A 26,456-nucleotide genomic window follows, 5' to 3' on the forward strand; every position below is an offset into this window, starting at 1 on the left:
AATAACATAGTTGGAAAGGACCTTGGTGGTCTTCTAGTCCAATCACCTGCTCAAGCAGGGAACCCTATACGATTGCAGACAAATAGTTGTCCAGCCTCTTCCTAAAAACCTCCAGTGTTGGAGCATCCACAACTTCTGGAGGCAAATCATTCCACTGATTAATTGTTCTGTCAGGAAATTTCTCCTTAGTTCTAGGTTGCTTCTCTTCTTGATTAGTTTCCATCCGTTTCTTCTTCCTTATTTTGACTTGCATGCCTAATCTGCATTTTACAGCATTTTTTGGGAGGGATAGGTTGGACTGCAGTTAAGCAGTTCTGCTTTCTCCCTGCTGCTCACCACCTTCTTGTCATTTTCTCCCATTAATGCAGAGTTCCCCAACCTTTCCAACTTTGCTGGCCATTGTGGGGAGGAGAGGGGATGGTTCTGTGTGAGTTGCAGGCAAGCATACGTGCACACAACTCTATGTGTGCGAGTGGTGGGTACACGCACCTGCCACTCACACAAACGGAGCATGCATGCACAGGCCTGCCCACTGATGGCACAAGTGGGGGTGCATACACATCAGTGGTAGGTTGCTACCGGATCGCCACGGATGCATTTGCAGAAGCATTGCACACAAGCACGAGTGTGCGTGCGTCCACGAGCGAACCGGTAGCAACGGGTTTTGAAACCCGCCCCACTTCCATGGCCCAGTTCTGAATGACTCAAGGCCTGGTGGTGGACCACAGCCTGGGGGTTGGGGACCCCTGCATTAATGGATCAATAATATCCTTGACTTTTTTCTTGGGTTTTACATATTGAAAGCTTATATTTGTTATTTTTGATTTTTGTTGTTGTTCATTTTGCACCTTAGCTTTCCTGACTTCATTTTCACAGGTTCTGGCTATTTGCTGATATTCTACTTTAAGTTATTTGCCCGTCTTTTCACTTTTTATACTTGTCCTTTTTGTTTTTCAGTTTATCAGAGAATTCTTTGTGCAGCCATACTGGTTTCTTTTGAGATTTCTTATTTTTCTTCTAAATTGGAATTGTGCTAGACTGGGCTTTTTTAATCTCACTTTTCAAAGTTTTCCAAGATTCTTGGATTGTTTTTCCCTTGAGGATTCTCATCCATGGAATCCTTTTGAAACTCTCCTTAAGTTTATTGAAATCAGCTGTTTTGAAGTCCAAGACTCTAGTTTGACTTTGTTCTATTGCTTGGGATTGCATAGTGTTGAATTCCAATATTGCATGGTCACTCCCTGCCAAAGTTCATGTAACTTCAACACTTTCTATCATTTCATCTCTGTTAGTGAGGATTAAGTCCAGTATGGCTGACCCTCTAGTTCCCTTCTCTGCCTTTTGGAAGACTTCTCTGCTAGGTTTGTCATGCATCTATTTAATCTTCCATTAGGTGCAGAGTTTGTCTCCCAATTGATGTCAGGGTAGTTAAAGTCCCCCATTGTTATTGTGGTATGCTTCCTGCATACCTTAGTTAACTGATAGCAAAAAGTTCATCTATTGCCTCTGTTTGATTGGGTGGCCTATAGTATACATTTGCAATGTATGGCAATGTCATTTTTTTCCCTTTTATATTGAAATGTATTCAAGATGGTTTTCATCATTTTCTGCTGTATTTCTGTAGAGATATAGGTCTGTTTCTTTTAAACAATTTAAATCCCTCTAACTGTATATTCCATTCATGGGTTTCATCCTGATTTGATTTGATCTCCTTGCAGTCCAAGGGACTTTCAAGAGTCTTCTCCAACACCACAATTCAAAAGCATCAATTCTTTGGCACTCAGCCTTCTTTATGGTTAGAACCATTTAATACTCTACATATTTATTGCGAAGCCTTTCTTTCCTAAACAGGGTGGACACTAGGGAATTGCATGCATCCAAGAGGATTTTCTTTTACACCCAGTGTATTTTGGAAGACAGGCCTAATATTAAACCTCAATGACATAAAGCAACCAAAGAGCTGATGTGAATAGCTGGCCCAGTAGAGATTACTACTAAAATGTAAAGTGGCCTACTCCCTGCCATGATGGTCTCACTATAATTATTGTCATGGGAAGTGTATCCTCATAGGCACTTCTCATCAAACTCATCTGGAGACCCTTCCCAAGGATATAGAGATCCTTGCCTAGGACTAGTTACCGCGAAATTTGCCTGGGTGGGAGAATAAGGACCGCAAACAACAGGAAGAGCAGAGGATTTTCCTTGCATCTCAAACAGTCTAAAGATGGTAAGCTCTTTTAGACTACTGCTTTTGGGAAGGATTCTATGGGATCCTGGGTGCCTTCCTCAATGCTTTTAGATAAACTAACATTGCCTTAGCTACCTTATCAGGTAGAATCAGCCACCCAAAACCTGGTCCACTCTATTTCTTTTTTATTCCTGATTGGTAAATACAAATGAAATAATTGATTGAAAGGCTATTATTTAGAAGCATAGTTGAAGTGGACAATTAATTGAAGATTATCATATTTTTCAGACTATAAAATGCTCTGGACTATAAGACGCACATTAGCTTTAGAGGAGGGAAACAAGAAAAAATAATCTGCCTGTTCACTATTCGGCGGCAAATGAGCCATGGCGAGCAGGCTGGGGTGGCAGCAATAGGCGGCAGTGCCGATCCCCGCTGCCTAGAACAGCTGATCGGCACACCAACCCGCCTCCCCCGCCGCAATATTCGCTCTATAAGACACACAGACATTTCCACCCACTTTTGTGGGGGGGGAAGTGCATCTTATAGTCCAAAAAATACAGTAATCAATTTGAGTTAATTTGGAGTGTAGTTGTAAATTAAAAGAACAGATTAGCTGGAGTTGATTTGAATTTTCATCATGATTACACCAACCAAGTATTTCAGTCTGTTGATATGATCACAGATGCTTATTTTATTATTTTTTAGCTACATAATCTGGGTGATAAAGCTCTATAGGTAGGTTTTGTTGTATTACAATATGTCAAGTCTGTAGCAATAGCAAATGGAGTATGGTGAGAGGGATAGTGGGAAAACATTTTCCGTGTTCATAATTATTGTACATATCTGTGTTTAAAGGGAAGACATAAGAAACTATTAATTCCAGAATATAAATTAGTTAGCAGGGGCAATATGATTTCATTCAGAAAACTAACATGAGAGGAAGAATTAAAGTCAGTCCTCCCAGTGTTACTTCCCATATCTCATTCTTTTTGTCATCCTTTGGCACATCCGTGCTCTGCTCTAAAACAAAAACAGTGGAGAATCAAGTGACAGGTTTCTTGGCATTCTACCTGTCTCACATTTAAGGAATGCAATAAACATGTGATAGTTCATAATATTTAGAAACTTTATATGCCTTAATTTGTGAATGGAAAGAAAGTAGATCTGGATCTTCTGATAGATCTCTGGGTTAGATTGCTGAAGTGTCAAACATTTAATATTTTAACAGTAGCAGTAACAAAATTATTAATCTCTTCCTATCCCTACTCAAATAATAAAGCTGGTATGAAAACATTTATGCTAACCAGGACAGGATTTTAGTATGGAAGATTTCTGAGCCCTCTTCACCACTGGTATTCTGACCAAATTTCTCTACTCATTGTTTATCCTTTACAACAGGCTCAGATTCAGTTTCTCAAAATTCGGGGGTGGGGGGAGGGGAATGATCTGAAGTTTGCCTATCACTGCCTTACTCCTTCTTTGATTATATTTGATGTGCCTAACAATCATAATTAGATACATCTGAACTGCCAAAGCTTAGGTCATTTAGAATAAGGTGAGGAAACTTACGGCCTTCTAGATGTAGGACTATAATTCCCATACTGTATCTAAGGTTTTATTTTCAATATATAAAATGAATAAACTGCAATTAAATATGTATAACAAGCAATTGCTGCTAATCAGTAAAAAAAATTAAGTTTGGGGATTAGAGTTCAGTCTGAAAAAAATAGCCCCAGAGCCCAGGAATGCTTCTTGAATCCCAGCTATTTCTGGATCTCTAGATGGCAATGGTGGCAAAGTACCGGTAATGCATTTCTAGAATTTGTCTCTTATATCAGTTGTGGCCATTTTGAACCAGTTAGATTAGTTTACGCAAGCATTGGTTCTATCACAATTAGACTACTTCAGTGTAACCTATATGGAACTAACTTTAAAGATTATCCAGATACTTCAACTGCAGCAATTAAGATGTTAACTAGTATGCAATAACATCATGTATGCTTTAAAATGTAAAACAGATACTATGGAACACACAGGCATATAGGCTCCCATCTTTAAAGCAACTTTATCTTTTTTGAAGCTTCACTACTAGCCTGAAAAATTATATAGCTGCTAGGCTTACAGATCTGTTCATTTCAAAGCATACAGAGCCCTAGAATTAATTTAGGCCTATCTTGAAAGACCTGTAGTTGCCAGTTGTTTTCTCAGCACAGTTAAATTGGTTTTATCTCTAAAAACGTTAGAGCGAGTGTCTTTCTCAGTATGAAAGTGAGCAGGCATTGAGATTCGCAAGCAAGGCTACTGTTTTTAATGCCCCATTTGTTGAGCACAAAACAAAATATCTTTATTTATGTCAATCCCAGTTTTTTTAATTGTTTTTAACTCCCACTCTTTTAGTCTACAAGAAAAGAATCAAGCTCTTTCTCTTCAACCAAGTCTTTTGAGTTCAGATAATAATAATTTAGAGTTTTTTAAATTGGATTTCAACTGTTTGTACTTTACATGTTGACTTTTTAGCCATCTACGGTGTACTATGGAAGAAAAACAATTTACAAATTGAAACAATAATTAATGGATAAGATTTAAATCCACATTTTCCATGTCTTGAAACCCAATATAATTTTTCTCTTTATTCCCGTTTTTACATTTTACAATTACTGTATATTGCAACCAACAGTATATTATTGTTTCTTAGGACAGTAGCCATGCAAATCAAGAGTATATACAAATACTTTTTGGTACAAATCAAATTTTCTTGTGTGATATTTTTCAGAGGGGCTTCTGAACAATGCCAGGGATACAAGTGTCATGGATACTCTACCACTGAATGGTAACCACGGCAATAGCTACAGCATTGCTAGCAGTGAGTACTTGAGCAACTGTGTGCAAATAATTGACCATAGCTATAACCACAGTGAGACTGCCTTAGAGAAAAAGATTCTGAAAGAACTCACTTCCAATTATATACCTTCCTACCTGAACAAACATGAATGTTCTAATGAACAAAGTAGGAATCTGATGAACAAATTTGTCAATAATCTTGGCAGTGGGAGTGACGATGCCATTGTTCTCGATGACGTCACCTTGTTTAACCAGGAGGAGAACCTGGGCTTAGAACTCATTCATGAGGAATCAGATGCCCCACTGTTACCCCCAAGGGCATATTCTGCAGAGAACCACCAGCCTCACCATTATAGCAAAAGACGGATTCCACAAGACAACAGTGAAAGTTTTTTTCCCTTGCTAACCAATGAGCACACAGAAGATCTCCAGTCACCGAATAGGGATTCTCTTTACACTAGTATGCCTGCTCTGGCCAGCATGCCAGGCACAGAAAGTGTCACCACCAGCACTCAGACCGATCCCCCATCAACTAAAGGTGGCGATGGCGATGATGTGTACTACAAGAGTATGCCAAACCTGGGCTCCAGGAACCATATCCAACAGCTACACACTTACTATCAGTTGGGGCGGGGCAGTAGTGATGGATTTATAGTTCCACCAAACAAGGATGGGACCCTAACAGAAGAAACCTTGAAAGGACCAGCTCACTTGGTCACTAGTCTATAGAACACTAAGTAAACATTTTAATAAAACAAATGCTCCCTGTACAACATCTGGATTATTGTCTGGATTTAAATCAAAGCAGTGGTAATATTGTGTGTTCTCCTACTCCATATTGTTCTAAACAACCAACAGTTCTCATAACTTTTTAATGGAATCGATAGGCCCACAAAGGAAAAAAGGCTAACTGCCTGTTGTTCCCCCTCACCCAACACATACACTGGCGTCACATCAGAGAGACCATATGCTAATAAATGAGATACAGAAGGAAGTGGTCCATTGTGTGGCCTTCTCACATTATACTGTATTTGTTTAAGCATCTTTGGGTGCTGTCTTCTTAGTACCAAGGACCTGACTTACAAAAGGCCAAACATGCATTTGAAACTACTAGCAATGATGCGTCTAGATTGGAGTGCTGCACAAAACAGAAGCAAAAATAGCAAAACTGTTTATTCTGAATCTGTATCACATAATAGTTTGGGGTTTTTGGTTTGGGCTTTTTTTGTGTATGTGTGTCTCTCTTTCTCTCTCTCTCACCACTTAATTTAGCCAAAGCTCACTGAACTGTGGAGCAAACAACATCTAATGAAATAGAAAAAAAGTTGGTAATTGTATGCTACATGGTATATTTTTATGTTTTTCTGTATTAACTGATGATAATTCTAATGGCAGAAAAAATGGAACAGTTCCTATGTAATGTACAGATACTAGCATTGCACATATAGTCTACTCTTTGTTCCGCCAAAACTTGCGTCCCTGTTAATGTGGTGGAAAAAAACTTTTTCTGTTGTGCTGGTCTTGCAAGTTTGTCTACCAGTAGAAACAATTCTTTTCATGTATTCTTTATTTGGCCTTTTTTCCTCTCTCTCTCATTTAAAAAAAATCACTGAGTAAACAAAGTAATGATTCTTTAATTTTGGGTTATGTGATATCACACTCTGTGTTTGTGTGTATGTTTGTGTGTCAGTATGCAATATATATAAATGTGCATATAGACACAGATAAACATCCACACAATATACTCCATTTCTTCTATCTACGGATTTGCCAACAGTTTCTTTTTTTCAGATTAGAAACTTGATCCACGTGTGTTTCCAGGGCACAATTGATGAGATGCAGCAGCCTTTGTGGTCATCAGTCCCTTCACCAAGGCATTATGTCCCTTCCAGTAGCTGGGATTTTATAATGGGATTTATGCAGATGAACATAATGCCTTTACAGGAGTCAAAATCTAACCTCAGGCTAGGAACTTTCACTGCGATGGTTTGAAAAACTGCTTCATAGCAAAGATATTTTTAAAAGCCTATTTTGAAGTGGTAAAAAAATATATACAAACCCTTCCATTATTTTTCCTAACAGGAAATGTATTTATTTGACAAGATTTAAAGTAATGTAGACCTTCCCAGAAGGTAAATTAGCAGCACAGATTTTACTCTTTTTTTTAATTTATGATGCATTTTGTATGGTCACCCAGTTGAATGACCTCATTACTAATATTTGTTGTAACAGTGAAATTTGTTTGCCAACCAATAAACAACTGATTAAGATTTAGAAGGCACTGTATATATGTCCTGTACAATCAGTCTCTTCTGATTTATCTCCCTTTCTATCTTTAGCAAAAGAATATTAGTTCTTTTAGTGCTGAAGGTAGCTATACAAATGAAAGGATTACTCAGCACAGACTGATGTAGAGAAGGAAATAAACCAGGTATCTAAACTTGTGAGGCAGGCATAAAAACGAAGGGCCTGGGGTTTAGTTGGGGATACACGGACTTTAGCTTTAGCTAAAAAGAGGAGCTATTTTTTTTTACATACATTTTTCTACCATATTTATACTATATGTAGCATTTACTGTTTGATGGATCTTTGTAGATCATACCAGCCCATAACATAGTGGCATGAAACAGTCCCTGTGCACCTTTTATGTAGCCATTTTGAAGAGTTAATTTCAACAGATAACAGAAGGCCCTTAACTCCACTACTGATATTATATGAGTGCTGTAGGGCACTCCTGGAGTAATCTGTGAATGCAGAATTCATGTTTGCAGTTGTGGATAACAGCAATAGCCCTTATGATACTCACAGGTGATAAAACTGGGAATTAACTCAGTCTTCCTGTTACAGCTACCCAGAATACTAGAACAGGATGTAGTACAGGTAGTCCTCGACTTACAACAGTTCATTCAGTGACCAAAGTTACAACGGCACTGAAAAAAGAGACTTATGACCATTTTTCACTTAAGATTGCAGCATTTCCCCCCTCCCCCAGTTACATGATCAAAATCCAGACACATGGCAACTGACTCATATTTATGACCATTGCAGTGTCCCAGGGTCATGTGATCACCATTTGCAACCTTCTTACAAGCAAAGTCAATGGGGAAGCCAGATTCACTTTACAACTGTGTGACTAACTTGACAACAGCAGTGATTCACTTAACAACTGTGGCAAGAAAAGTCATAAAATGGGGTAAACATTGACTTAACAAACGTCTCACATAGCAACAGAAATTTCGGGCTCAATTTTGGTCATAAGTCGAGGACCACCTGTATACAGAGCAAGGGACTTCTTGATCAGCTTTGGGATTTGCTTAATTCTCTTCTCCCTATCATAATCCCAAGAAAAATCCTAATTGTTACATTATTTCCATTTTCAGAAGCATTTGGATGAATTCCTTGAAACAGAAGTAGCAGCTGCTTCAAGGATGTTCCAGCTCTTACTTGGTTGAAGCTACTGTATTATGAAGGGCACATTACTTGCATTAATGGCATTCACGTACAGTAATGGCTAATTTGATTCTGTTTTGTGAAACAGAAATGCAAACACATTTGAAGTTTCTCCTAGATCTTTTGTTCTTGTTTTACTACTTGGTCCTCGTTAATTCTCTGGAAAGGCAATATTATTCTCAGTTGCTTTAACTGGCTTTAACCATGGAGAAAACCTTCTAAATTCAGGAGGAGATCAAATAGCTGTGCTGAATTGTATCCTTTGAAGAGATGTGGATAAAATCTCTTTGCTATTCCATACACCCCCAACCTAAGTGCTCTTTTGTTGATACTTGCTTGCAGGATTTTGCAAAATAAAATTAAAATCCACCAGTTCTATCTGAAGTTGATTTATTGAGACACATTCATTAATAATTTTTAAGTGACTTGATCAGGAAAAGATTAGAATAAACAAAGAAAATAGAAGAGGACATCTCAGGAAATGAGATATGACCAACATAATTTATTACTTTTGTGAGTGTTGTGCACATTCTTCCAGCTTATAGGAACATCTCAGGTAAATTTTCCCTGAATTTACATGGAAACAGACCAATATTTTTCATATCCCTATCTTTTAGCCCAGTGCAGGTGACAATCAAGACTGAATCAATGCGTGGAGGGAAATAACATTTCATCCACTCTTTCCATCTCCCAATCAACACACGACACACAGAAATGTTCATCAATGATAACTGTCCTTTGCAAAAGACAGTCCTTTTATTATTGCATTTTTCTTACCTCAGTGTACTAAAATCAACAGCATGGACTTCCACCACCTGTTGTCATTTTTCTCTTTCGTGTGTGTGTGTGTGTGTGTGTGTGTGTGTGTGTGTATGTGTGTGTGTGTGTGTTCTCCTCCCACAAAAATATGCAAATGTCAGCGCCCAATCATTCAGTTCTATGCAGATGCAATGCATTGCCAAGATCCAGCTGACTACCGATCAGCTGTAAACCTGACCAAAGAAGGAGTTCTGCTCCCTTGCCATATGTGCAGGGGAAGATAAGAAAGAAAGATTAAGGCAGCTGATGAAAGAGCAACCCTTGCAACTTCTGTGACAAAGAAGATCTCTCAGTGAGAGATAAGCCCAGTAAGAAAGCTACCATGAAAGAACTACAAGTATCAATGAGTATATGGCTTAGCTCTGAGGGGCAAACAGGAACACACAACACGTTAGAAATGCACAGGCTACTAAACTCTAGGTGGTGGGAGAGCCATTTCATTGACTCTGCAAGACTTAAATGCTGAACATAAAGCTCACAACTGAACACTAAATTTTATTTTCTCCCTCTCTGATTTATCACCTTATTTGGCCACACCTCTTGACGTGTCTTCCTGCATAGACCCCACATTTCAAACATACACTCAAATCTTTGTTACAGTATATTAGATAGCTGAATACCAGAAGGATAAATTAGGGACAGAGTCTTCTCAAAACATTAGTTGGGCTCCAAAAACCAAGAAAGGCACACTGAAGTTCTTCTAAGCAGTTTTATTTATTGTTTCTCATCCATAGATGAAATCTTTCCAAGATAAAGCAAACTACTTACACCATTAAATATATTCTCTGAGGTCTCATATGAAAGAGCTGTTCTGGTTCTCTTTCTCCCACTCAAATATCTAAACTTCACTGTCTTTTTTTTTTTTTTTAATTTGATTTATATGCCGCCCTTCTCCGGAGACTCAGGGTGGCTTACAATGTGCTAAGCAATAGCCTTCATCCTTTTGTATATTTATACAAAGTCAGCTTATTGCCCCCACAACTGGGTCCTCAATTTACCTACCTTAGAAAGGATGGAAGGCTGAGTCAACCTTGAGCCTGGCGAGATTCGAACCTGTAGTAATTGCAGGCAGCTGGTCTTAATAACAGGGTGCTTTAGACCACTGTACTACCAAGGCTCCAGTCTTTTGCTGTCTGAAATGTACTCCCTTCTTCTGGGAATCCAGAATAAATTCCTTGTTAACGTAATTATTCAACTAATAAGTGGCCTTTGTAAACAAAAATGATGCCATGTATGAAAACTGTATAGGATTGCTATTGTTCAGGATTCCACTGAGGACAGGAAACTAAGAACTCAGGTGGCACAATTACACTATTTTCCTTTCTGTTTTTAAGCCTAGATCTTGCAGAACTACAACTCCAGCAAACCTAGGCAACATTGCCAATAATTAGGAATGCGACAAAGATAATTTGTGGCATCCCTAATTAGGGATGAAGGAATGAAGAGTGACACATTATCCATCCCTACCTCACATCAGAAACCTTGTCCTAACATTGGGATGTCATTTCACATACCAAAACTTTCTTGACCAGCCATTGTTGACAAATCATAAGGCTACCCATTCCCATTTTACAGCAATCTGAAGTTGCTGTTTTTAATATCTGAACAAGCATTTTGCTGCCAGAAGTAAAAAATAGAAAACTATTTTTAAAAATTTGGACTGAATATATTTGTTTGTTTTACTTATTTTTTATCTTCTATTAAGTAACATTATTAAGTAAACCATATAATGACTTCAATATCACATGAATTGATAGGCATTGACAGAAAATAGCTATTCTTCCAATATTGCCCTTTTACAATACTTTTAATTGTAATCATAAAACTATGCAATGTCTAACTATATAGTTCCTCTGTTAATTTCCAATATAATTAAGAGACTATGATCATCTACAGAAATTATGCTCAAAAAGAAAAATAAATTTTCTTTCAAAGGGAGCCACCGTAGCACAAGACCAAACCTTATTAACTAATGTTGTGTTTTGAATACCAGATTCCTAACAATTATATTTATCTATACCATTTTCCCCCAAAAAGGTTTATATACACTTTTTATTGAATTAATTCCCTGCATTACTAAGGGGGAGCAGGGGAAGGGATAGGAAGCAAAACTGACATGCAGGGTGTCATTGATAGGTAAAGCCATCTCTTTCCACTCTCCATATCTTCTGTACCCATGTCCCAAACCTGAGTATCCTTCAGTTTGCCACCTTTCTGATTCCTTTGGGCCGTTCACCTCCTTTTCTCAGGACAGAAGTTGATACAAAAAATGTATGGTAAGAACTGACAGCAGACATTTACCTAGGAAAAGCCTTCATATGAATGACTTGGATGGTTAAAGTGAACCCAGACATTCCCTACCATGATTAGGGATCATAAACTAAGTTTGCTGGCTGGTAGATGTATGAACACTTCCCATCCTAATATGAGCTCTCCATTCCTCTTGAATTATAACTGCTGCTTTCTTTCTTTTACCTCCTTCACACTTGCCAGATACAATAATTATTTTAGTTCATTATCCACTCAGATCTTCACAAGAAGTTAACCTGTATCCTTATGTCATTTTGGGATATGTGCATGAGTGTGTGCCAATTTAAATATTCCCACATATAGTATCTTGGAGACTTCCCTGGTACTGAGGAACTAATCCTTGATATATTTTTTTTATCCTGATTTTGCTTCAAATGAAGAGTTTGCCTGAGTTTGGAACTGGATGGAACAAATACAAACTGAAAACCATTACATTGCAGAGTACTTCTGATCAGGATTCCAAATGCTCCATTCTTTTGAGATGTTCTTAAATTGTGCAAAATCGTTACCATTTTGCTTACAAACACAGGCATTTTCTGTGTTGAGCATAAATGCAAGGTAAAGGGAGGGTGGTAGAAAAGCAGCATGTGAAAGAGACTCCTCCAATGTGAGGCATACCTTTCCAGACTTCTAGTCCAAATTCTAGTTTCATCTCTTTCTGAGGGATACACTGCCTCTCTCCCTTGAATTCCCCTCCCCCCACCCCCTGCACATGTGTTTTGTGTTCACTGAGAAAGTCTGTTTCCTAGGGCTCTTGGAGAGCATGCTTCCGCTTGAGTCTTTTATCATTTTCTGCATTTTGCCACTGTTGCCTGGTACTTTCTTCATGTTAATGGATGGTTCTGTTTTGGGAGAACTGATTAACTATTAATATAAACATGCAGATCACTCAGGGTCCAGGGTCTAAGCTAGTCTCTAAAGAGATTGGAAAACAGATGTCTAAAAAGCAAGTGTATTTACTCTAAAGGGGACTTTATTTCAGGTGCAATTCTTTTTTTTAAAAAAAAGTTCTAAGCATTTACAAGTGCAGCCAATCTGCATGCAAGTCATTGGAATGTGAGGTTTTTGCAGGTAATGATGTGTGAGTACTGATCTGAGAACTAATCCGAGGAAGATCTTAAGCAGTCCAAGCTTTGACCTTAAATGAATAGTGAGCAACTCCCTCACAGAGCCTTCTAACCTGCTAAGAAATATAATTGGGAATCTGCAGGATTTTTCATGCCCTATTCTCTCAACCCATCTTGAAAGAATTGACAAAAAATCCTGATGAACAATATAAATGACCAGAATTAAGCTAATTTACCAGAAAGCTATGAAATAAAGAAATATCCTAATTATTACATCTATTATCATCCTGGAACAACCCCCTGCATTCTGATGAAACCTAATTATGCCCTTCATCCTTTAGTGTCTGGGAAATTGATTACATGCTAGAAAGTTTGAATAATCCAGATCTTATGCTTCCTTCTCTAATATGCATTCAAAACTCTCCTGTACCACATCAAGTTAGATTTTTTTTATCATTCAAATATATGGCCAACCTCTAGGTAATGGTGACTATGATGCAGAAATGGAAGGTCTCTTCAACAAAATCCTCCCAGTCTTCACTAAAAGACTGGCATTTGCTGATCGCAGATAAATAAAAATGAGATTCTCAGCCTACCTAATGACATCTAACCTGGATGCTTATTGGCTTTGATTTCAGACAAACATCTCTGTACTGTTTTGAAAGCTGAGATCCAACTCACACTGGTAACATGTAACTAGCTGATTTTACTGGTTTCATATAGACGTGTGTTTGTTGCCTTCCTTAATCTTCCTGTCTCCTCTCCATATCCAAATAAACTTGTTTTTATATCTGGACATTTGAGTCTATTGTTTTTTTTAAATAATTTCTCATAAAAGGGTTCTAACATAGTTATTAGGATTTTGTTCAATTGTTTGTTGAGCTTTTGTTCTGTGTTTGTATTTCTGGGCTATGGGAAAGGATTTACAAAGTGACTTTATTCTTCCTAGAGCTGGGCTACAGGTGCCCTCGTCAAAATGTCAGAAACTCTTTTCTTGGCCAGATGCCCATCTTCCATGGGAGAAGAATCCTTGGAAAGCAGCAGCTTTTCACAAGCAAAGCTCCTCCCTCCCAAATCCCCATCTGCCCCATACTTCTTCAGGTTATTTTCCAACATATTCCTTTCTATCACAGAGCAGCTGATTTACACATAATATCCAGTTGTGAATTGTTGCAAAAAACTTTACGTACTATTGACAAATTCAACATCTTAATCTGTTGACAAATACCTTCATGTAAAGAAAAAACACCTGGTTATATTTCTATGAAATGTTAACTTTGTTTGCAAAAATAAAAAGAAAAAAACATCTTTTATCAAGTTCAATTTCTGAAGTCTTCCTCCGGATTCTTTTTCAGCCAACAGCCCTGGACTAACCAACAACAACAACAATGGCGACCATACTTCTTTATAGATCAGCCCTGGCTACCCTGGCCTGGGCTGAATCTCTCCCTTCGTCTCAGCAAGGAAAATGTCTGACCAGCTTTGTGGGGATTTGGAAAACGCATATTTTTTTAAAAAAAACCACATAAAAAGCCTAACACTACTTTCAAAAACTTCACTAATGCAAGATTTACAAAGCCACAAATGCAACTCTCAGGGAACATATACATCCTCCAAAAACTATTTTCCATACTTAGAAAAATCATTTGTACCTTGTTTGCTACAGAAAAATCTTTAGCAAAAAAACAACAACAAAAGAATATAAGCTGTATATTCGTAGACAAACAGCTTTTTTCTGCTTCCCAAGTAGAAAGAAAGAAGAGCAAACCAGGAATGGTCCTAAAAAGAAAGTATTGTACTGTATGCAAAATTGACTAAGACTTGGTAACAAACTATTATTATTATTATTACTAACAAACTAGGGATATGTACTGTATCATAATCATCTACATTTCACATTAAATGGTTCAATTTTATAGTAAAACTGTAACTGTATGTAGTAAAGCAGAATCTCTACAAAGAAGCTCCAACTGAATCTATGACTTTAACAGGGGATTGATCAATGATTTAGATCTTCAAAATGCTACAAAAGCAAGGCTGATATCTATAAAAACTTTTACATTGTTTTGGTTTCTCAATACTATACCACACCAGGTGCTCCTTTTATTACTGAGGCTAGTTTTCAAAAATGTTTTCATATAATTATTAGAAATTTGAAATGACCCAAGGTCCTGAGGTCAAAACAGTTAATAAAGAGATGATACAGCTGTTTTTGAAGTTGAAACGGAGTATTTCAAGTTCTGAACATTTCTAATTTGCATTTTGTACTCTGTTGCTTTCTAGTTGCAGAACTTTGGAGAAGCCCTTCATCTGTATCAAATGGACTTGCACTATGATGCAGAATGCTCATTGCAAAGCATTGGTTCATTCTAAATAAATGTAGGATATCATAGAAGAAATCATAAACAAATGATCATAGGAAAATTTATGGACCATCCCCAGGTTTTAGTATTAATATTTAGGGTACACTCAAATTATTATACATATTCAGATACTGCATTTTATTAGCAAATGTTACCAGTAGTAACAAAAAAAACAATGAAATCTATCAGTACGTAATGTGGCAGTTTTAAATTTTTCATTCAATAGTTATTAAACAATGAAGAGAAGGAGGTCAATTAATATTACTCCCAATTTGTAGACTCTTTTTAAATAAAAAATCCCATTTGTTTCAACTGGACAAGCATTTTTCTCCAAATAATATTTTTTTTAAAAAAAAGTAAAGGTCCAGTCATGTCCTAATCTAGGGTTGGTGCTCATTTCCTAGCCAATGGAGACAGCATTTTCCAAGGATGCTTTGTTACCTTCTTATCTCTATGCATTTGCATGGTTTCAGGAGCAAGGTGACTCATGTGGTTAAGATGCTGGGTTGGAGGTTAGCAAGCCCATGTTCAAAACCCAAGTGTTGCCGTTGGGCAGGGTGAGCTTCCATCCTTTGCTCCAGATTCTGCCAGGAACATAAAAAGACCCCCAACTGGGCATCCATGGGCAATGGTGATGGCATTGACTAATCCTTTAAACCAGAAGCACCTTGGAGCTTCTAACACAACTATTAGAATGCATGATTTCAAATTGTTAGGTTGGCAGGAGCTGTGGTAAGACAGGTGCTCACTCTGTCATGTTTATTTGGGCCTCAAACTGTCAACCTTCCGGTTGACAAGACCAATGTCAACTGCTGGGCCACCATGCCTGCTAAAATAATAGCTACTATGTAAATTATATCTCATTCTATAAATAATGTACCCAAGCAACAGAAATCTGTATGATCACAAAAGATAATTCCTTGTGCAATTTAGTACAGCATGGATTTTGCAATTGAGATATAATACTATTGGTCTTAGTTTCATACACTTAAAACAAATCATTTCCTCCAACAAATCTGTACCCATATGTTTACTACCAATGGTCCATCTCTTCAGACTTTGCTATGCTTGTACACTTCATCCACTTTAGTAGATTTTTTTTTCCATGCCACACAAAGGAAGTTAATAATCTTTACAACTAGATGACAAACAAAGCAGACAACCCTGAACTAAAGTGGACTGCTGAACAAATTCAATTATTGTTGTCAGTACCTACTTCTAGTAAAAACAAATCCATGGGTATCCAGAGGAAGGATGAAACCAATGTCAATAGTGTCACAGTAGAAATTCCACTATTATGGGCTAGTCATTGAGCTGCTGATACTAGAAGAGTACTGGAGATGTAACTTTAGAGAGGTTAAAATTTAATTGTACTTAGAACTGCTATGAAGAATGTCAGAAGCCACTGCTTTGTATACTTTTCCTTTCTATTTTTCTTAAAGTTTTTCTTTTCTTGCACTTTTTGCTTTTCTTTGATTTCTTTCTTCTCTTCCTCTTTATATTAGTTTGTATTAGTTTGTATTGCCTTTTTAAAAAGTTTTAATAAAATATACCTATAAAAAGAGATGCAAGTACTAATTCCAGTATTGACTTCATGATGTCATTGTACACTTGCTATTGTTTTTCTTTATTGATACTTGTTGCAGATGCCACTGAGGAAATCTCGACATTGGCTTACTACTCTATAAGATGGCAGGTTTTTATCTACATGAACATCAGAGCACATATCAACACTGCTTGTATGAGAACTTGTAATTTGTCTACATGACCCTAAATGCCTTAGTGAAACCACTGAAACCTAGCCTAAATAACTCATTTATAAGGAAGTGAAGTTGCTCTTGGCCAGCATCATTACTGGAAATACATATTTTCATGCCACTCAGCAAAATTTTCCTACAAGTAGAAATCTGCTATAGCATTACCTTGCATTGGAGGTTTTTTTTTTTTTACTGAATTCATTATTTCAAGGCACATAACTGAGTGAGGTCTACTACATGCCCTCCAAAAGATAAGGATCTTGACATGTGGGAGAGTAGAGTCTTATGTACTTTTTGGAATGTGGTCCTCTGAATCCTAAAGCTAAGTGCAACTCTTGACTGGAATAAATACTAGCAGTCTAAAATCATTCACAAAGAACATCACATAATCTCATTGAAAAGAAGAGGAGAGCGGGCTACAGAAGCTGGCCAATCAAGGCCCAGGAAACCATCTACAAAGTGGTAGTGTGAGGTTATACCTGGTAGCCAACATCCCACATTGTACTGATTCAGTGCTTCCCTCAGTCAGTGCTATTCAGAGCCATTCTGGGCCTTAACCTTTGTCAGTGGTAATGGTGGCAAAGGCCTGTCTGCTCCTAAAACTCTACTTACTTGCTTAGAACGAACTGTGGACAATCTATTTTGTAGCCTCACAGGTTTTATCATTAGAAAGGAAAGAGTTTAAATGGGAAAGAACAGAAGGACAGAAATATCAATTTCAGTAGATATGGGCAAGCATGGTGTGAGTGGGAAAGTATAAGTGTGATACTTGTAAAGCCAAGCAACAGTCATTGGCTTAAAATCAGTTGCATTCAGCATTCAGAGACAGGAAATCTACATTCAAAAGTGTCACTGTTTCAGCTAGGCAAATTAGAGACAAAGATGTGATATAGGTCCCAATAAACACTAAGTCTGTTTTCTACTCAGATGTTGAGTTCCAGCAGTAGGCTCACCCACTCACTCTGTCCCAGGATCAGAAAGCCTCTTTCAGCTTTTTCCTGGGAGAAAATTATGAGTCTGAGGTGCAGGAGGAGCCCCCTGCATTAGCATTTTTCATCACCCTTATAATTCCTTAACTAAGACTTTTGTCTTTAAAAGTGAAAACAAAATCCCCCAAATTATAGACATGTATTATTTGTAATTGTTTACATGGTTTTTTAAAAAAACATACTGATTTATGAATGATTTAGGAGAAAATTAGATAATTAAGGGACAAAGACTAAGTAACTCAGTAACCCTTGCTCTCTACTTTCCACCTGTCCATCCTTTTGGTTACAATATTGATGTATTCTCACTGTGTTCTTTTTCATTGTTTATTCTATACTTCTATTATTTTACTTCTGTTTACACTCTTTTCATCTTTTTTACTGTTATAAGCTGCCTAGGGTAGCTGCACAGCAAGATAGGCAGCAAATAAATTTAATAAATAATAGACAAATAAATAAACAGAATTGAAAAACAATTGAAAAGCAATAAAAGTGTTGGGGGAAAGTGAAGAATGGAAGGGGGAAAGAGAGGACTAGAAGTTTAGATTGGAAGATCAAAGATGTATGTAAAACCGGACACAATCACACAGAACAACTTACACTACATTCTAAGTGGTGATTGTAAGCAGAAGTGTGTGTGTGTGTGTGTGTGTGTGTGTGTGTGTGTGCATGTCCCTTCATCCATTCACTCTCTCCCCAATCATGATTTTACTACTCAAAAGCCTTTGATTGGTTTGTTAGTTTGAGGACAGAGCTATCAAATACTGAATATTATCGCAACTCTTTCTTCCCTAACCAGTAAGATGCTTCATACAAGCAAAATGCTTTATAAACTTTCTCCTTTTATGTGATTGTCCTAGCACAGGGCTATGAAACTCATGGCCTGCAGGCTGAATGCATCATATGCTGGCCACACTCACACTTGATTTAGTGAAGAGTAAAAAAGGTTGACACCCCTGTTCTAGCACTATCCTAGGCAGCCTCACAGAGATCCACAAAGGATCTTTTCAGGTCCACAGATGACTATTATTTCAGTAATTATTGAGGATCTGTCTGATACCATCAGACACCATCAATCATACAGATACCATCAATCTAAGAAGAGTAAAGCAGAAAGTTTATATTCTGATTAAATATTTTAAACTTACAAATATTAGGAATCTACTTTAGAACCACTTGTGGAGTTCCAGGGAAAGCAAAATAGATGGAGGAATCAAAGGAGAGCCTGAGTGGCGCAGCAGACTAATGCTACTGTTAAAGGTAGTATTTAGCTTCCAGCTGCCTGCAATTACTGCGAGTTCAATTCTCACCACGCTCAAGGTTGACTCAGCCTTCCATCCTTTCTAAGGTAGGTAAAATGAGGACCCGGTTTGTGGGGGTAATAAGCTGACTTTGTATAAAAATATACAAAAGTATGAAGGCTATTGCTTAATGCCTTGTAAGCTGCCCTGAGTCTCCAGAGAAGGGCGGCATATAAATCAAAATAAAAAAATAAAAAAAAGGAGCAGCTTACCACAGGGTAGTGCATTAGCTCCAGCTCTTTTTAATATTTACACCAATGATCAGCCACTCCCTAAAGGTACTAACAAATATATTTATGCTGATAATCAAGCAATGGATGAACAGGGAAAAACATTTGAGGAGGTTGAACAATATTTAATTGAAAATTTAACTGAAGATCTGCCAGAGATGCAGCTAAGGCCAAATCCAACAAAAACTCAGGTATATGCCTTCCATATTTGCAATAAGCAGGCAGCTATAGTAGGAAACTGCATATTATATGGAAAGGGGCCTTATTAGAGCATTGCTAAAATCCTAAATATTTAGGGGTCACTCTAGATAGGGCCCTAACATATAAGCAGCAGTCTACCAACCCTAAACTGAAGATTAGTGGATAAAATAATAGCCTCAAAAAAGTAATGAGCTCTACCTGGAGTGCCAAACCAAGGGTCCTTAAGACAATAGCTTTAGCTCTTTGCGAATATGCCTGCCCAGTCTGGTATAAATCAGCATATACTGGGAAAGCAGATGTTGCTCTGAGCAAAGCTAGCAGAATTATTACCAGATACCTTAAACCTTATCCCTCTAGATAAGATCTACTATGCCCCACCTGCTGTTCACAGAGAAGAAGAAGCATACAGATAGTGGCTTAAATCAACACCTCTCTATAGTTTACAACTAGTTCATCAGAGATTAAAATCTGGAAAAAACTTCCTTAGGTCGATAGAAGACTCCAAAGAATTTAAAAACAGAGAGGACCTATGGAAAGCAACAAAGAACCACTGAATGGAACCAATGAGGAGTTGGAACCTGGGTCTGCCAAAAGCTAGGAAGTAAGTAAGTAAGTAAGCTTTTATTGCGGTCAAAGACCAAATTAAAATACACATAGAAGGGGAGTATACTTTACAAATATAGATAAATCATGTGACAGTACACCATCTACTGCCTTAAATACACTCTGTACTAACAATACTAGTGATCCTCTGCCGTAGGGGTTACCCGTCTCTTCCCCCGTTTTTTTTAGCCACGACTGCAGCAAAAATTTTTGCCACCTTTGGAGTTATATTGGGGTCTGTGTCCTGGAGTAGGAAATAAAGGCTGAACAGATCAGGTGAACCAAGGAATCTCTGGGAAATAGGAGAAATGAATCTTGATCTTATGTCTCGGTAGTGGGGACATACGAATGTAATGTGGAACAGAGATTCCGGGGATCAGCCATCACATGTACAATAGATGGATTTTACTCCCCCAGAGAGCCTACTGTCGAGGACACTCGAGGGGATCACATTAAATCGTGCCTTCATAAATGCAAGCCTATGTTTGATAGAGTGTAACGTGGAGAGATAAGGTGGAGGGTGAGGCAAGGGAACAATACCAAGGGAAAACGGTGAGCATGTTCCCAATCCGTTTGCCAGATTTAATTGTCTATCAATGTTGTCCAGCCGTTGAAAAATCCACGATTTGGCAGCATCAGGCCCTAAAGTAAAAGCTTCAATGGGGGAAATCCCGATCTTCAAAAGTTTTGTATGGATATTATGGGCCCAGGGACTATGAAAAGGGTCCCGCCATAGGCATTGGCCTAAGTAATAACCTGGGAGTCTATTCCACAGGGACAATATCTAGGAAGTATAGAAATCGTTGAATAAACTGTGCATGGGTATAACAGGTTCCAGAGATACTCTGAACAAATGGGATTATCCAGTGGTTTCTGCCCTTTGCAGTTGTGATGACATGCAGAAAACAATGTATATGTATGTTTACCTGTTCTTGTATCATGATGGACCTCATGGCAGCCTGACAGAACGCAATTAATATTGCTACTTTCTGAGCTAGAACTGCTAAACTTGTACATATTTTAATCTTGTATTTTATATTTTAAATTTTATGTCATTTGGTATACCTTATTTTAATTGTGATGCTTCTGACATGAATAAACAAACTTTTTACCAAGGAAGAAGCTAATTTTATTAAAAATAAAATACTATTACATTGAATTTTATTGCTACCCTAGAACCTTGAATTATGCTCAGGGTGGCATTATTTTTGTTAAATTTTAACTAGCAGCTCCTCACACTTGCAGAAATTAGTCATGAGAAGACTCTTTCATATATCATGGGTTATAGGGCTAGCACACCTTAACAATCACCAATTGAAATGGGCAATGCAGCTTTTAAAATAATTCCTAGCAAAAAGTTTGACAGGAGCTGGGCAGCAGAAATAGTTATATTTTAGGAAATGCATATGAGACAGAAGCAATGATGGAAGTGGGTGAATAGTTATTATATCAGTCATGAAATGAGACTTAAAGAGCTGAGGAAAAAGCTCAGCATTTGAAAAAAAATTCTTTCTGTCTTTCTTTCTTGTTTTGTTCTTGCATTTTAAAGAAAATATACAATCTTTAAGAAAAGAACAAGGAATAAAAAATAAAACACCGTACAAATGTACTTTAAAATGCATTTTTATCCCTCCACTGAGGAATTTCTTATGCTTTCTTTAAAACAAAACATTTGATAATGAGGCAAGAGGAGAAAAATCTGCCATTTTCCCAAACATTCAATCAACAATTTCTTAATAACAAAAAGAGAGAACCAATTGGTGTAATACTGAAGGTGCTGGTGTAAAAACTTGGAGATTGAGTTCTAGGCTTGCCTTCAGCATTAAAGGCGGATAGATGTCTTCTCATCTTGGCCATTTTTATAAATAATTCTAGGCAGCAAGCATATGTAATACTACTTCTTCCTTCTATTTTCCCCACATCAACAATCCTGTGAGATGTGTTTAGCTGAAAGAAAGCGACTAGCCCAAAAACAACTCACAGGGTTGTTATGGGGGAAATAGGCAGGTACAGTATATTACTGCTTTAAGTTTTATATACAGTATTTTTCAGTCTATAAGACACGCTTTCCCCCCCCCCCCGAAAAAAAAGTGGGTGGAAATGTCTGTGTCTTATAGAGCAAATGTTGCCAAAGCCCCGCCCACCTACTGGCCCCCACCTTTCGGCCTCCGTGCACCCCATTTTCAGCCTCTGCACGTCCCACTTTCAGCCCATTCCAGGTGGCGGGGATTGCCGCCATCACCTAGAACAGGCCAAAAATGGGGCGCACAGAGGCCGAAAATGGGGCACGCAGAAGTGGTGACAGGCAGTGGCGGCGATGGGCAACAATGGCGGCGATGGGCAGCAGCGATCCCTGCAGCCTGGAACAGCTGATTGGCTGTATTCCAGGAGGCTGATCCAACCGCCAATCAGCTGTTCATGCTAAATCAGGCTGTGCTGAAGCTGACCAGGCTGTTTGTGGTTTGCTGCAAGGAGGCAAATTGCTGGGAGGTAGAGGTAGATTTTTTTTTCCTTGTTTTCCTCCCCAAAAGCTAGGTGCATCTTATGGTCTGGAGCATCTTATAGTGCGAAAAATACGGTATATAAAAAGGCAGGATGAAAAATCTCATTATTATGGTTGCTTGCATAGTTAGCCAGAGGTTTAGAATGAATTTGGCATTTTTATCCACCTAAAGCAGGGGTGTCAAACTGGTGGCTCGCGGGCCAGATGCATCACGCACAGGCCACACCCACCCCAGCTCCACAAAGGGAAAAACATCATGAAACATCACATGATGGCAATGTGACACTGCGAGTTTAACACCTGTGACCTAAAGAATCCTTCCAGGAACCTGGGATAAGCAGATGTTGTTTGACCGTGTTAACAGTAATGTTGCAGAATATGAACTATTCCAAGTAAAGCTGCCTTTTGCAAATGACTGATGGTAATTTTTGTCAATGCCAATGGCATTCAAATGGTACTCCAGATGTTCTGGGATTGTATTCAAGGCCCCTATTACTATTGGTTCTGTCTTTGCTTTCTTTTGTTAGTTGTTCTACTTCTCTTTGTATTTTGTGATATTCTACAGTTCTTTCTCTTCTATTCTGCTGTCTCCAGATTCTGCCACATCCACTATCCAGACTTTTTTGTCCTTCCTACTGACAATTGTTAAGTCTGCAGTATGTGTCAGTTGCCTGCCTGTTTGAGAAGTCCTAGTGTAATTTAGCTTCTTCGTTTTCTGTTACTTTGTCTATTTTATCGTCCCACCAGTTTTGTTTGTAGGCATATGATATTTCTTGCAGATATTCCAATGCACCATTGTTGCTATTTGTCATGCTATTGCTTGTAGTCTGTGTGATCTTCTTGCAGCAGCTAACAGGGTGGTTCACTGTTTCTTCAGCTTCTTTCCAGAGGAGGCACTTACCATCTGTTGCTGTCTTTTCAATTCTGGCTTTATATGCATTTGTTCTTAGGCTTGGTCTTGTGCAGTCAGAATTAACCCCTCCATCTCTACTTCAATTTTCCTGCTCTTAGCCATTGTCGGGCTTGTTATCTGCTTTGCCTACTTTTTCTTAAATGTACTGGCCATGTGATAATTTGCATTGCCATGTCTCTTTTCTATTCTTCATTTGTTGTTTCTTGTAGGCCAGTTTGGTCTTTCCAGAACTCAGTAAGCCTTCAGTACATCTCCTTCATCATCCTTCAGATATTCCTCCAATGCCACTTTTTTCTCCTTTGGGTGTCTGGTGTACTTGCAACATTCCACACTCACTTATTTTCCTTGGTAAGTAGTCTTGTGGATGAAGGGCATGATTCATTCTCATTGTTTTCCTGTAATGACAGAAGTCCTAGCTAGGGTTTTTAGTTCTGCTTGAGTCCAGTCCACTATTCCAGTTGTGTATCTAATGACTTCTGAAAGCTATTATTTTGCCTAGCTAAGACAAAGCTTTTCCATGTAGAAATATCTATTATATTTTCCAACTTGGTAAGTAATTATTTATAAATATACCCTTGTTTTCTTCTCAAGTATATTCCTAAGTATTTCAACTTTTTTATAGTAACATTGAGCCTTGTTACTATGTACAGATATTTGCTTTTCTTCCTCTGCTAAATTTCATGTCAACATTTGGGTATTTTTGTTGATTAATCCAATAATAATTTGCAGAAAAACATATTGCTTTTAGGTCAAGAGTATAAAGGAATAATTTGGCTTGGTTATTGGGAGTACCTCATCAACATATCATTTCAATTTATGAACTTGAGTTGCTAATGTAACTCTTGAAATATTATCTTGACATATTTTCATTGTTAATGGTTTTAAAGCCAGTAAAAATAAAAATCGGGAAAAGAGGTGACATTGTGTTCCCTGCAGATGGTGCATTGTTGTGTTAAAGAGTCATTTATGTTGTCATGGATTTTTGTTCTTTATAAATATTTGTGTCCAAGTGAAAAAATTATGATCACAATTCATCTTTCTCAAAACTACAAATATGGAAGCCATTCCAAATTGTCAAAGACTTTTTCTACATCAAGAAAAACCATAGCCACTTTCTTACTTTGTCAATAACTTTTTTTATAATTTTTTTAAAAAATTTTTTATTAACATACATAAATCATAATATATAATATATAACAATATGCACATTACAAACAATCAACAAGTGCTCCCCCACCACTCGGGATCATTCCTGCTTCCAAAATCTTAAAGCTTCTTCTGGTGGTGGTATCCCCCTTCCTCCCGAAAACACATACTGTATATTAGGAACTGTTTCCAGATTCCAGTGGAATTTTCTAAAATACGTCTTTCATATCTCTTTGGAACAAATCCAATGTGATCGAAATGTAACATTCACTTAAAGAATATATTTTATTTATTCTTTTTGTAAGTATTGCCATGAAAAACAAATAATCTACTTTTAATAATAAAACAGTTAGAAATGACTCTGGGCAAATCAAAACTTTCTTTCCTTCATCTAAAAAAATTAAAATAAAAACTTCCTTGCATCACTTCAGTTAATGATGTAATCAGAATTTATTGGAAAGACTTGTTGGAGAAATATCATTGAGTCCTGCCTCTTTATTTTTGTCTTTAGTTGATTAAGGAGTTCTTTTTCTTGGTCTGTAAATTTTGTAAATAATGTTTTAATCAAATATTTGTTAATGTTTGGTGAATGAGATCTGCTTTATAATCGGTTACAAATTGCTCTCTTTTGTCAGAGCAGCATGTTTAACCTCATCCCGAATAGACATAATGATTTTTTGTTTCTTGTATATTTGATAGGTCAATTTATCTGAATTATTGCTATTTTGAAAACATTTTTCTTGATTAACTTCTTATAACTTTTTACTTCCATTATCTCTACCTAATTTTGTATTACTTTTAACTTTTATTCTAAACCCAAAACTAGACTGAATGTATGCCTTTCTTCTAACCATTTTAGATCATTGATCATTAGACCAATGAATCCTTCTGTTTCTTCATGATTTGCTTTCTAATTTAATGCCAAAGAGATCAACAAACATCTCATGAATATTCTGCTAACATCCCATACTGTCAATAAAGAGATATCAGAAGTGAAATTGATTTGGAAGATCTACAATTCCTGATAGCAGTAGAGTATAATATCCTCTTGTAATATAAAAGTTCATTAAGTCTCCACCTTTTTGATCTGGAAGTTTCTCTGTTTAGTCTTACAATTATTGGACTACGATCTGGATAAGAAGGAGATGCCACTTCCACATTTATGAGGTTGGTTAACAAGGAGTTAGAAATCCAACACATGTCTATCCTTGAATAAGTGTTAAACTGAAGAAGAATAAATATTTTCTCTGTCGGATATTTATATCTCCACACATCCAAGAGAGAGAACAATGATGTACAGACTTAGAGGTTTGGGGAGGTTTGCCAGTTGGGAAGAAAACCTCATTCATATCTCCAAGAATAATTTATTTATATGGCCACCAACTCAAACAATATGACTGAGCCGCATATAAAATTATTAAAGAATACAAAAGAAAATAGAATATTGGTAAATGCTGGTAAAACAAAATAAAACAAATCATGATCAGAAATGAAATGTATTGTATCCTATCGATCTACTCATCTTGGATTAAATGCTTGGGGGATGAGTCAGATATTAACTTTCTAAAGGTCTACAGGATTGCAGCCAACGGCATATGGGAGGAGGGGAATCATTCTAAAAATCAGGGTCTGCCACCAAAAAGGCACATCCCCTACATTTCATAAAATGACATTCTTTCAGAGAAGGGACCCAGAGTCTGTCCTGCCTGTTGTAGCTTGTAAAATAGGCAGATAACCATTGAGAAAATGTGATCCCACAAAAAAACTATGCCATA

The 26,456-nt window shown here is 37.4% G+C and overlaps 1 protein-coding gene across 47 annotated transcripts in view; it reads left to right on the top strand.

The window, feature by feature from the left end:
• Nucleotides 1-16,605, top strand: part of ADGRL3 (adhesion G protein-coupled receptor L3) — a 624,693-nt gene extending 608,088 nt beyond the window's left edge. For 37 of the 47 annotated variants that reach the window (XM_034411052.3, XM_087888334.1, XM_087888328.1 and 34 more), the window contains one exon: nt 4,965-13,474. In XM_034411052.3, the coding sequence (XP_034266943.1) occupies nt 4,965-5,761 (797 nt within the window). In that variant the 3' untranslated portion in view covers nt 5,762-13,474. Of the gene's footprint in view, nt 1-4,964; nt 13,475-14,033 lie in introns of those variants that run through there. The other 10 variants (XR_015732757.1, XM_060690283.2, XM_060690284.2 and 7 more) reach the window with 5 other exon arrangements.
• The last annotated feature ends 9,851 nt before the right edge of the window (nt 16,606-26,456 follow it).

The sequence above is a fragment of the Pantherophis guttatus genome, chromosome 2, assembly GCF_059756535.1.
Source record: "Pantherophis guttatus breed Tessera chromosome 2, ASM5975653v1, whole genome shotgun sequence".
Taxonomy (NCBI): domain Eukaryota; kingdom Metazoa; phylum Chordata; class Lepidosauria; order Squamata; family Colubridae; genus Pantherophis; species Pantherophis guttatus.